The 12612-nt window shown below is 43.0% G+C and overlaps 1 protein-coding gene across 9 annotated transcripts in view; it reads left to right on the top strand.

The window, feature by feature from the left end:
* The window catches only part of SPTAN1 (spectrin alpha, non-erythrocytic 1), a gene marked incomplete at its 5' end in the record, with an annotated part of 98667 nt that overhangs the window by 18324 nt on the left and 67731 nt on the right, over positions 1–12612 (top strand). For all 9 annotated transcript variants that reach the window (XM_081967601.1, XM_081967600.1, XM_081967597.1 and 6 more), the window contains 7 exons: positions 1385–1518; positions 3496–3640; positions 5041–5195; positions 6578–6713; positions 7605–7706; positions 9442–9579; positions 11255–11365. In XM_081967601.1, coding sequence (XP_081823727.1) covers positions 1385–1518; positions 3496–3640; positions 5041–5195; positions 6578–6713; positions 7605–7706; positions 9442–9579; positions 11255–11365 — 921 coding nt within the window. The remainder of the gene's footprint in view (positions 1–1384; positions 1519–3495; positions 3641–5040; positions 5196–6577; positions 6714–7604; positions 7707–9441; positions 9580–11254; positions 11366–12612) is intronic.

Raw genomic sequence — 12612 nt, 5'->3', positions numbered from 1 at the left:
TTTTAGGACTGCCCTTCTCAAAATAAAAATTAAAAAATGGGTGTTTCCTGACCTCTGAAAGGGATGTCAGGCAGCGTCACACAACTTGGTACATGCTAGGCTTTTATTCTCCCGTACATTAAGGATTATTTTTGCATAAGGTTTTTGGAGCCTGGAAAGAACCCTGGAAGCCATCAAAGGTCACCCCTGCAGGTGTTGGAGAAAGAGATGGACTGTTCCCATAACAAAGGGACTGTCCCCTGATTAGACCATGTGCTCACTCAGGGGTGGGGAAGGAAGCCATCGTTTAACTACGGTAGGCAATCCTTTGTGTGGGAAAACCAAAGCTGTTTCTTCAGTACCAACCTGCTGTATCGAATGAATTTTTTGCTTTTGGGAATTCAAAACTCGCGAAAGTGTTTCCTCAACTAATGGGACAGTTGACACCAAGTCCAAAACACATGAAATTCAATGGTGAAAAGAGTAAGGTTCTACATTTAGGCAACAAAAATGGAATGCACAGGTACAGTATAGGTGATACCTTACTCAGTAGTAGTAACTGTGAAAGGGATCTTGGAGTCCTAGTGGACAACCATTTAAATATGAGCCAGCAGTGTGCAGCAGCTGCCAAAAAAGCCAACACAGTTCTAGGCTGCATCAACAGAGGGATGGAATCAAGATCACGTGAAGTGTTAATACCACTTTATAATGCCTTGGTAAGGCCACACTTGGAATACTGCATTCAGTTCTGGTCGCCACGATGTAAAAAAGATGTGGAGACTCTAGAAAGAGTGCAGAGAAGAGCAACAAAGATGATTAGGGGACTGGAGACTAAAACATATGAAGAACGGTTGCAGGAACTGGGTATGTTTAGCTTAAGAGAAAGAAGGTCCAGGGGAGACATGATAGCAGTCTTCCAATATCTCAGGGGTTGCCCCAAAGAAGAGGGAGTCAAACTGTTCTCCAAAGCACCTGAGGGTAGGACAAGAAGCAATGGGTGGAAACTAATCAAGGAGAGAAGCAACTTAGAACTGAGGAGAAATTTCCTGACAGTTAGAACAATTAATCAGTGGAACAGAAGTTGCCTCCAGAAGTTGTGAATGCCCCAACACTGGAAGTCTTTAAGAAGATGTTGGATAGCCATTTGCCTGAAACGGTATAGGGTTTCCTGCCTAGGCAGGGGGTTGGACTAGAAGACCTCCAAGGTCCCTTCCAACTCTACTATTGTATTATTGTATTATTGTATTATTTCTAGGGCATGGATGGAAGGTGCAACAAATTCCGGTATAACCCCATGGAAAATAGCCCCTTTGCGGAACGATCGAGTTCGGGTGCAAAACAGGAGCCGTTGCTTTGAAATCATTAAAAGCATCACCCAAAGATTCTCTGTTCTCCCCTTTTTTAGGAGCAGCACCCGGAAGAGGATCTGATTAAGTCCAAGCAGGACGAAGTCAACACAAGCTGGCAGCGTCTGAAGGGACTGGCCCTTCAGAGGCAGGGGAAGCTCTTCGGAGCCGCCGAGGTGCAGCGTTTTAACAGGTATCAGCTTGACCAGTTGGGTCAACTTAATTAAAAATGTCTGTCTTCCTGAGTTTTTACACGAAAACATTAGAATAGAAATAAAATTAGAATAGAATAGACAGAATAGAATAGAATTAGAATGTAATAAATAGAATTAGACTTAGAATAGAGTAGAATAGAATAGACTTAGAATAGAATAGCATAGACATAGAATAAGAATAGAATAGAATAGACTTAGAATAGAATAGACATAGAACAGAATAGAATAGAAGAATAGAATAGAATAGGAATAGAATAGAATAGGAATAGAATAGAATAGAATAGAAGAATAGAATAGAATAGGAATAGAATAGAATAGGAATAGAATAGAATAGGAATAGAATAGACAGAATAGAATAGAATAGAATAGTAGAATAGAATAGAATAGACTTAATAGAATAGAATAGAATATAATAGAATAGACAGAATAGAATAGACAGAATAGAATAGAATAATAGAATAGAATAGGAATAGGAATAGAATAGAATAGAATAGAATAGACTTAATAGAATGGAATAGAATAGACTTAGAATAGAATAGAATAGACTTAAAATAGAATAGTTGGAAGGGACCTTGGAGGTCTTCTAGTCCAACCCCCTACTTAGGCAGGAAACCCTGCACCACTTCAGACAAATGGATCTCCAACCTCTTCTTAAAAAACTTCCAGTTGGAGCATTTACCACTTCTTGAGGCAAGTTGTTCCACAGATTAATTGTTCTAACTATCAGGAAGTTTCTCCTCAGTTCTAAGTTGCTTCTCTCCTTGATTAGTTTCCACCCATCGCTTCTTGTTCTACCCTCAGTTGCTTTGGAGAATAGTTTGACTCCCTCTTCTTGGTGGCAGCCCCTGAGATATTGGAACACTGCTATCATGTCTCCCCTAGTCCTTCTTTCCACCAGATTAGACATGCCCAATTCCTGCAACTGTACTTTTTTTCTAGTTTTATTTGTATTGTTTGGAATAAAAATAATATTCTAATATATTCATCTTAATTACCGCTATTCTACCCATTAGTGATAGCTGTAAGTTTTTCCATTTCTCTATATCCATTTCAATTTGATTTCTTAGTTTATAATAATTATCTTCCTTAGTAGTTACACATCTCGAGGTCAACTGTATTCCCAAATATTTCACTTTTTTTACTATTTGAATATCTAATTTCTCCATTATTTCTCCTTTCTGTTTTTCTGTTATATTTTTCACTACATTTTTTGTTTTATCTTTTATTAATTTTTAATCCTGCCACTCCTCCATACTCTTCTATTTGTTCTAGTACTTTTTGGACCTGTTTCTATTGGGTCTTTAAAAATAAATACCAAATTTTCTGCAAATGCTTGCAATTTATATTCTTCCTTTTTAACTTTCATTCCTTTTATATCTTTATTTTGCCTTATCTTTCTGTTCAAAACTTGTAGTGTCAATATGAACAATAGTGGAGATAGCGGGCACCCTTCCCTGGTCCCTTTTCTAATCAGCACTTTTTCTGTCATATTTCCATTTACCATCACTTAGCCTGTTGTTCTTTGTAAATAGTTTAACCATATTTATAAATCCCTCCCCAAAATCCATCATTTGCAGTTGCATTATCATGAATTGCCAATTTACATTATCAAAAGCTTTCTGTGCATCCAAAAATAACAATGCCATTTGTTTCCCAGGGTGTACTTCGTAATATTCTAATGCATTCAATATAATTCGCATATTATCTCTAATTTGCCTCCTGGGTAATCCTGCAACCATTCTTTACATGTTTTATAAAGTCAACCACTGCAGGTGTCGGAGAAAGTAATGGTAGCCAGAGATGAGTTTCTCCTGTGTCTCCCTCATAAAGTCCTTTCTTGGGATATAAGTAAAGCCACAGAGGGACTATAACTTTTGCTGCCTGCAACCTTCCTTCCTTCCAAAAGCAGAGAAGCCTGGGAAAGGCCCTGCTTTGATGCAAGTCTGTATTTACAGAGATGTGGACGAAACGATAAGTTGGATTAAGGAGAAAGAGCAGCTGATGGCTTCGGATGATTTCGGAAGAGACCTTGCGAGCGTGCAGGCTTTGCTACGCAAACATGAGGGCTTGGAGAGGGATCTGGCTGCTTTGGAAGACAAGGTGGGTGCCACTTAGTGGCTTAAGATGCTGAGCTTGTCGATTAGAAAGGTCGGCAGTTCAGCAGTTCGAATCCCTACTGCCGCGTAACGGAGTGAGCTCCTGTGACTTGTCCCAGCTTCTGCCAACATAGCAGTTCGAAAGCACGTAAAAAAATGCAAGTAGAAAAATAGGGACCACCTTTGGTGGGAAGGGAACAGCTTTCCGTGCGCCTTCAGTGTTGAGTCATGCCGGCCACATGACCACGGAGACGTCTTCGGACAGCGCTGGCTCTTCGGCTTTGAAACGGAGACGAGCACCGCCCCCTGGAGCTGGGAATGACTGGCACAGATGTGCGAGGGGAACCTTGACCTTTTGTTTTCAATCATCTGAAAGAATCCCACAGAAGAACTGCAAGGATTTCTGTCCATAGTGAATGAAGAGCTCTTTGAATCCATTCAATCAATTCTTGCTAATTCCCTTTTTTTTGCAGTTGACAAAATCCAGTTTAGTTTGATTGTTTCAGTGACAAATTTTTTTTGTTTTTGAGCAAAATCCCCAAACATCTGTTATGTTATAATCATATTTGCTCAGTTACGGCTGTAACCTTAATTTATTTCCAGTATATTCGTAAAGAATAGAGTGCTGTGGTGGCCTAGAGGAGGAGCTCTCGCCTCTGTCAGGGTTCCAAACAGCATCCAAAATTAAATCAGAATCCAAGGCAAAGTATTGCTCAAAGTTCCAATTTATTAAGAGAGCCATTTTGGTACATCTGGGAAAACCCGAATCTGAAAGCTTCCCGGTTTTCCCCACCCAGTTAAAAGTCCAAGATCTTGCCCCCACACCCACAAGTTCATCCCATTGTCCATTCTCCCACTGCCACGAAGACAGATTCCACCCATCCAATTCCGGTCAGGTGCAGAGGTGCAAAGACAACGGATGACCTTGGCTTTCTAGAAAGGATTTTGTTATGGCTACCTATCATCTTAACTCCATACTATCCCTCCTCCCATTTTCCCACCATAGAAAAGGCATAGTAGAATAATGGAAAGTGCGGCAGGCCAAAGATCCAAAAGAAAAGATGGCTGCAGGCCTGACAGCCTCACAATCAGGAGGTTGTGAATCTCATCCTAGGTAGAGGCAGATATTTCTCTCTCTCTGGGCACAATGAGAATATATCTGCTGAAAAAAACCTCCGCATTGGTGACATGAAGGGCATCCGGCCAGTAAACCCTCAGCTCCGTTCAGTTGCCCAGTCTCCACCCTGCAAGGGATTATGGGGCCATTAAACGGTGATGATGATATCCATGCATTTTTAAGAGTTTGGCACAGTGTTCTTAACATTCTTGTTACAACTTTTATTTGGTGCTCCTTTTCGTCTTCTGTTGCTCTGGTGTTAATCTACGTTTCTCTGCGGTGTTTAGGTGAAGGCTCTGGGTGCGGAGGCCGACCGGCTGCAGGAGTCCCACCCTCTCAACGCTTCTCAGATCCACGTGAAGCGAGAGGAACTGATTGCGAACTGGGAGCAGATTCGCACCCGGGCTGCTGAGAGACACGCACGCCTGAACGACTCCTACCGGTAGGATGCTATAATGCTCGTTAAAAGAGAGATCCGCTTCTTCTCCTACCCCAAGCAAGAAACCATGGGAATAAATGAAGCTTGCCATGGAACAGAAGACGGGAGTTGTGGCGGAGTTTAACAAGACAGGAATCTTGAATCTAGGATGACAGATGAAGAGAGGGTGGATATAAAGCGATTAAAAAAAAAATTAAAACAGATTTTTTGGGGCCTAGTTACCTGCGGGATCGCATCTTACCTCATAGATCCCTGCGACCAATTCGCTCCCACAGGGAGGGACTCCTCCGGGTGCCGTCCACTAAACAATGCCAACGGGCGGCACCCAGGAGTAGAGCCTTCTCTGTGATGGGCCCAACCCTCTGGAATGACCTCCCTCCCGATATCAGAACTACTACCGACTTCCGCTCCTTCCGACAGAAACTTAAGACCCACCTGTTCCAATTAGCTGGCGTAGCCGATTTATAGTCCCATTTTTAACCTTCTGGCAAACATTCTATTCTGGGGTAGTTTTTTAGGGGTAGTTTTAATGTATATTTACTTTTAATTTTAATTATTACTGTACAGTTTATATGTTACCTCCTCCATCTATATTTATCTATATTTATGTATTTATATTGTTGTTTTAATATGACTGTACACTGCCCCGAGTCCCTTCTGGGAGAGGGCGCGGTATATAAATTAAATAAAAGTAAAGTAAGGGGGGTTTAAATTGGATTTTTTTTTCTCAAATTTATTTTAATCAAATGCTTTTGGAGTTAAAAAAAAATCTCTCGAAAGATAGTTTTCTATTTAAGATCCATTCATAATTTAGTTTATTCAGCATGAAATGGATCTTAGTTGTGTAGCCTATGAGGCTGTATATTCTGCAATATTTATATTTCTGATAAAGCCATTCAATCCACTGCATTGATGCAGTCACACAATTTCACAGCAACCGTGAGATAAATAATAAAGCAAGGTTCGGGAATCTTCCTTTACCCCCTTGTTTTGCAAATCTATGTACATTACAAACTGTATGATTGTTTGGAGATAAATACATTTGTACCACCAGGTTCTAAGTGTGAGGAGGAAAGGCAAGAAGTAAAAATGGAAGTGAAACCTAAGCAGCTTATAAATATAATATTGAAGAGCACCTGTCATTTCAGATCCAATATGACAGCCCCTGTTAGTGGGCATCCACTCACCTGTTGCCAGCCACGTGCCTCACCTTGTGTTTAAATTGCGTTGATTTAAATCAAGCCTTTTCACTGGTGGTTTAAATCAAGATTTCAATCGTGATTTCAATCGACTTGATTTAAATCAAACCCACCCTGAATGGGGAAGCTTGTATTCATGTGTAACGCTGTTTCTTTTCTTCTTCTGTCTTCTCTCGTCACCCGAAGACTGCAGCGATTCCTGGCCGACTTTCGGGATTTGACGAGCTGGGTGACTGAAATGAAAGCGCTAATTAATGCTGATGAGCTTGCCAACGATGTAGCGGGAGCGGAGGCCCTGCTGGATAGACACCAGGAACATAAGGTAAAGAGGACCACCGTGGCCCCTCCCTGGGAGACTGGACAGAAGCTTGATAGCAGGTTGAACCACAGTTATCCTTGTTCTGATCCAGCCTTAGCAGAAACAAGAAACAGACTCCTCACTAGCAAAAAACCCTCTTTATTTATTTCTTGTGAATTAATTACATTCACCCACCGAAAGTCCAGGCAGTCGTGAGTTCTCAGTTGAAAAGCTGCAAATTAAACTCTGGCAGTCTTTATGGCACGAAACACAATGAGCAAAATCTTCAGAAATACGAACTGTTGTCTCCTACGACAGTCACTCCCCTTTCCTTCTATTTATTCCCCAGCCAGGGAGGGGCCATTCATCGTCTACATGTGCTTTGCTTCCCAAGTCGACTCCTTGTCCTCTTTTGTTCCCCTTTCCTAACTGCTCTGCGCATAGGCGCATCTGGAACAGGCCCCAGATGTTCTTTCTCCTCACTCACCTTCAAAAGCAGCAGCCTCTCCGGTGGCTGAGAAATGCCGGACGGCCCTGGCTCTATCTCTGCGTCCGAAGTTGAGCATCCGTCAGAGCCTTCCCCAGACTCCAGAACTGCCCCAAATTCTTCCCCAACCTCCTTATCGTCCGAGTCTGCTGCCAGCTGTGCTGGCAGCTGGTGGGCCACAACAATCCTTTAGCCAGCTTGATCTTGACAAACTGGATGTCAAGCGTCCAGCTGCTGCATTTTGCCTTGAATGGAGTTTATGCATGGGCCACCAAGGATACATTTTGGCCTCCAGAACCCTGCCTGACTGTTACCGGATGCGTCACCCGCTCTGCCGAAAGACACTCCTCCTCTGTGCATTTGTGTGTGGGTGTTAATTCTGTGTGGCTTGACTGACAATGTGACCATGTTCTGTTATTTGGCTGCAGGGAGAAATCGACGCTCACGAAGACAGCTTTAAATCTGCGGACGACTCTGGACAGGCCTTGCTCGCTGCCGGACATTATGCGACTGACGAAGTGAAGGAGAAGGTAACCGATTTTACCGCCAGCAAGAAAGTGAAGGAGAGGGGAGGGGGGGTGTTAGAGCCCAGGGTCCACATTATTTCTTCCTCTCCTCTGAGCCAAAAATAAAGAGAGACGTAGTGGGAAGCGGAAAAGAAAAATCCTGGGGAGGGTTATCCCAGGGTTATCCCTAGGCAATGCCAGCGGGCGACACCGAGGAGTAGGGCCTTCTCTGTGATGGGCCCAACCCTCTGGAATGACCTCCCCCCCGACATTAGAACCACTTCTGACCTCCGCTCCTTCCGGCAAAAACTGAAGACTCACCTGTTCCGACTAGCAGGCCTGGCATAATTCAACTGTCCCTCCTGGCAAATGTATTATATCTGGTTATTTTAGGGGTTTTTTAATTTACTGTATTTGTTTTTAGGGGTTTGAATTTATTTTATATCTGCTTTGTACAGTTCTTTTAACTACATTTTAACCTCCTCCATGTCAATTGTCAACTGTACATATTTAATTTAATTTTATTGTATCCTGTTATATTTTGTATGAACTGTACACCGCCCCGAGTCCCTTGCGGGAGAGGGGGCGGTCTAGAAGCATTAAATATTATTATTATTATTATTATTATTATTATTATTATTATTATTATTATTATTATTATTATTATTATCCAAAAAATCTATCGAAAAGTGAGAGAAAAGATCCAAAAGAAAAGAAATAATACATATAAAAAGAAGGAAAAAGAGGGGGGGGGGGGAAGAAACTAGGAACAGGGGATCAGTAAAATAAAATGAAATACATTAATCATAGTAATGGTACGTGGCTAATTAAGATGTGATTGAACTACACAAATATTATTAACTCTGCAAATTGTTAAGTAAAATGTTGATTATGTGCAATACTGAATTTGAAGATATGTTACTTATAGAAAATAGATGGAAATTAAATGATAAACTTCGTGTACTTCCAAAGGGATAAAAATGAAATGCTTTGGGTATATTAAAAATAAATTGTTAAAATTGGGAAAATATGGGAAGAAAACAATACGGCTAAAATGGGAAATAAAGTAAAATGAATTATGTATATGGGAAAATGTTAAAGTGTGTATGTGGGGGAACTAGACAGCATTCTGTTTAAAAATTTTTTTTTTTTAAAATATGCAACAATAAAAAAAAACTTGGTTTTTAAAAAAAGGAAAGTATTTTGTCCAGTTCCCACTCCTTAAATTGGCTTGATCTGTATTATGTCAGGGTCCCAAATAACAATTCCACATCAGATTCCTCAAAGAATAGCTTTATTGGAAATATCATATTGGCACAGATCTGGTGCAAACCGACTCTAAAGTTTCCCGTAGTTTTCAACTAATTAAAAGGGAAAAGTTTCCCACAACTTCAAACACTCAGTCACATGGTCCAATCAAGACGCTGTCCGGTCGTCTGGAGACCTCACTCCTCCTCCCACGGTGGCCCAGGTGTGAGAATGCCCTTGGTTCTCAAGAGAAAGTATTTTGTTTTGGCCACACAAACCCTTCTATCTCTAATCCCGCCTCCCTTTCCCTCCGCTCCAGTGTGGCAACACTGACGCTCCAATGAGGTCAGCTTCAGTGTTGACATGCTAGTTGCCACCCTGATAAGGAAACCAGGAATAGGCAAATATAGGTTCTTTTCCAGATCAACCCCATTCTCAAGGACGTGTGGACACTTGGTTGGTGGCTTCCCGCCTCTGACGTCCAGATGGTCTTCTCCTTTTTTTCTCTCAGCTGACCATCCTCTCGGAGGAGAGGACAGCCCTACTGGAACTCTGGGAGCTTCGTCGGCAGCAGTACGAGCAGTGCATGGACCTGCAGCTTTTCTACCGGGACACCGAGCAGGTGGACAATTGGATGAGCAAACAAGAGGTGAGTGGACAGATCGGTCCTTCTTCAGCTTGGCGCTTTGCCGGCATCCTGCCATCAAAGCCCAGGAGGGGAAACAAATGGGCAATCCACCTGCATGTATATGCGGTGGGATATTGGGAGGGGGGGGATGACAGCTGGACGAAAAGCAGGCGATCTCGGACCCACTTTGTGCCATACGCCCTGAGAAAGAATACAGGTTACCGGAAACCAGGGGTCCCCAACCCCCAGTCGAGGGATTGGCACCGGTCCGCGGCATGCCAGCACCTAGGCAAGTAATACAATGCAATACAATAGGAGAGTTGGAGGGGACCTTGGAGGTCTTCTAATCCAACCCCCTGGCTAGGCAGGAAACCCTATACCGTTCCAGACAAATGGCTATCCAACATCTTCTTAAAGACTTCCAGTGTTGGGGCATTCACAACGTCTGGAGGCAACTTCTGTTCCACTGGTTAATTGTTCTCACTGTCAGGAAGTTTCTCCTCAGTTCTAAGTTGCTTCTCTCCTTGATTAGTTTCCACCCATTGCTTCTTGTTCTACACTCAGGTGCCTTGGAGAATAGTTTGACTCCCTCTTCTTTGGGGCAGCCCCTGAGATATTGGAACAATGCTATCATGTCTCCCCTAGTCCTTCTTTCTCTTAAGCTAAACATACCCAGTTCCTGCAACCGTTCTTCCTATGTTTTAGTCTCCAGTCCCCTAATCATCTTTGTTGCTCTTCTCTGCACTCTTTCTAAAGTCTCCCCATCTTTTCTACATTGTGGTGACCAAACTGAATGCAAATATTCCAAGTGTGGCCTTCCCAAGGCCTTATAAAGTGGTATTGACCCTTCACGTGATCTTGATTCTGAGGCAGTTCTGAGGTGCTGTGGGTGAACATAACTTGGCCAACCTGCTAGCTTTTGCAGGCCTGGCATCCTTAAGTGACTGACAGACAGTGATGGGATCCTGCCAGTTTAACAACCAGTTCGGTGATCGCATGCTTCGCACCCGTGCACTCTGCACGTGTCCCCAGTTTTAACAAGACTTACCTTCCACGTTACTTCTGGGGAGTAACATAGCTGAGGCGCGGCTGCTGTGCTGCGCAAATCAGCTGAGAGGATATAGGTAAATGAAGGAGGGGCAAGTGGGCCGGCTGAATCCCACCCTTGCTTACAGACCTTTCATATTTCATATTTTCTCCCTGGTTATGTCAACTCATAAAGTTGCCATGGTGAGGAAAGTGGGGGGAGTGTATTCCATGCATACCTTCGGCTAGAGTCGGATCTCAGATTACTACAGCAGGCTTGTGAGGGGTGCACCTCATTGGGGAATGTGATTTATGACACAGATTGAAGGGAGGGAGAAAACAGGGATAAAGTTCAGCTATAATTCAAATGAGGCTTAGATCTAACTGCATTAGGTATTGCCGAAATGGTGCTCCTAATAAATGACTGGTTTTCTTTTGAAACTTGGCTCGAGGCTCATGAATCAATTAGGGCATCTTTCGGAAACCTGACAGGCTCTTTTTCAAAAGTCTGGTGGCTCTGATGACCATCTCCAGACCTTGTGCCTCTGTTCCATAAGGATATTCTGGCCGCCTACCCGAACAGCCTTTCTGTTGTCCATCTTCCACAGCGGCCTGGTCCGATTTGCTAAATCTGGTCCTTTTCTGATGTCATATTGCTTTTCTTTCCAAGGCCTTCTTGCTCAATGAAGATCTTGGGGACTCATTGGACAGCGTGGAGGCCCTGCTGAAGAAGCATGAAGATTTTGAGAAGTCACTTAGCGCCCAAGAAGAGAAAATCACGGTAAGCCATTTATGGGTTTATCGATTTCCCTGGAGTGATGAGCAACAATTGGTCCTCATACCACTTTTTTAAAAAAAAACACCGTATTTTTCAGAGTATAAGACACACTCCCCCCCCCCCCAAGAGGGTGGAAATGTCGGTGCGTCTTATACATCGAATATAGCCATTTTTTGGCCTCTTGAAACCCCACCTGTGCATCCTGTTTTTTGCAAAAACGGGGTGTACAGAGGGTTTGGGAGGCCTGCAGAATGCTACTGGGGGGCCAGGGAGGGCAAAAATTATTCTTTTTCTTGTTTTCCTCTTTGAAATCTTGATGCAGCTTATTCTCCGGTGCACCTTATAGTCCGAAAAATACGGTACTTTAAAAAAATAAAACACTTACAATAGAGTCATTTTTCCCGTTTGCTAGTTACAGCCACATATTTGAGAACCTATCCAATTTAAATTAAACCCTAGAGTGGAAGATTGCGCCATCAAAGTTACTTTTTTAAGCCTTCACTAATTGAGCTAAGCTATCCCTTGTTACATGGCCCAGATTTTCATGGGTTAGCCCCATTAAAAGATAGCCTCTATAATTGGTTCCAGGTCATTAAACCAATTAAATTATTCATCAGAACTTGCTCCTTGACAATTCAGAAAGATAACCCTCCCTGGTTTTTCAAACAAGACACACTTGATTAGGTATTTAAGGTGGGGACTTATAACCCAACCTGATTTTGTACCTGTTCTGAAACTAGGCTTCCCAAAAGCACGAAGCCAACTCCTCATCCCAATAAAACCTCTTTTATTTAGTTTAAAGGGAATTCCTCTCCAGCAAAGTCCTGGCCAACAATCTTTCAAGAGATTTCACAACTACAGGCCTTTATCAGTCTTGGAGATCCGCCAGGCCGATATCTTCCAAACTCCATGCTGTAGCAGCAATTCCTTGGCAAGAAGTCAGGGACAGATCTTCACCTGAATGAATTGAACTAATGGCCTCCTGCAAACTCCACTCCCCAGTCACTCCTCTTTTATTCCCTATGGGAGGGGCCATTTACCGTCCATCTGTGTCTTTACTCCCAAGTTGGCCCTTAGCTGTTCCCTTCTCCTGGCAGCTCTGCACATGCGCACATCAGGAACATGCTCCAGCTGTTCTTCTGTCCCACTGATGTCCAACTCCGAAGGCAGCTGATAACTGTCAGACGGCCCTGGCCTCCTTTCTGCCTCCGACACAGAGCCCTCCTCAGAGCCTTCCCCAGACTCCAGGA

The sequence above is a fragment of the Natrix helvetica genome (genome assembly GCF_964273705.1).
Source record: "Natrix helvetica genome assembly, chromosome: 15".
Taxonomy (NCBI): domain Eukaryota; kingdom Metazoa; phylum Chordata; class Lepidosauria; order Squamata; family Natricidae; genus Natrix; species Natrix helvetica.
This window is presented reverse-complemented; position numbering and strand designations above follow the sequence as displayed.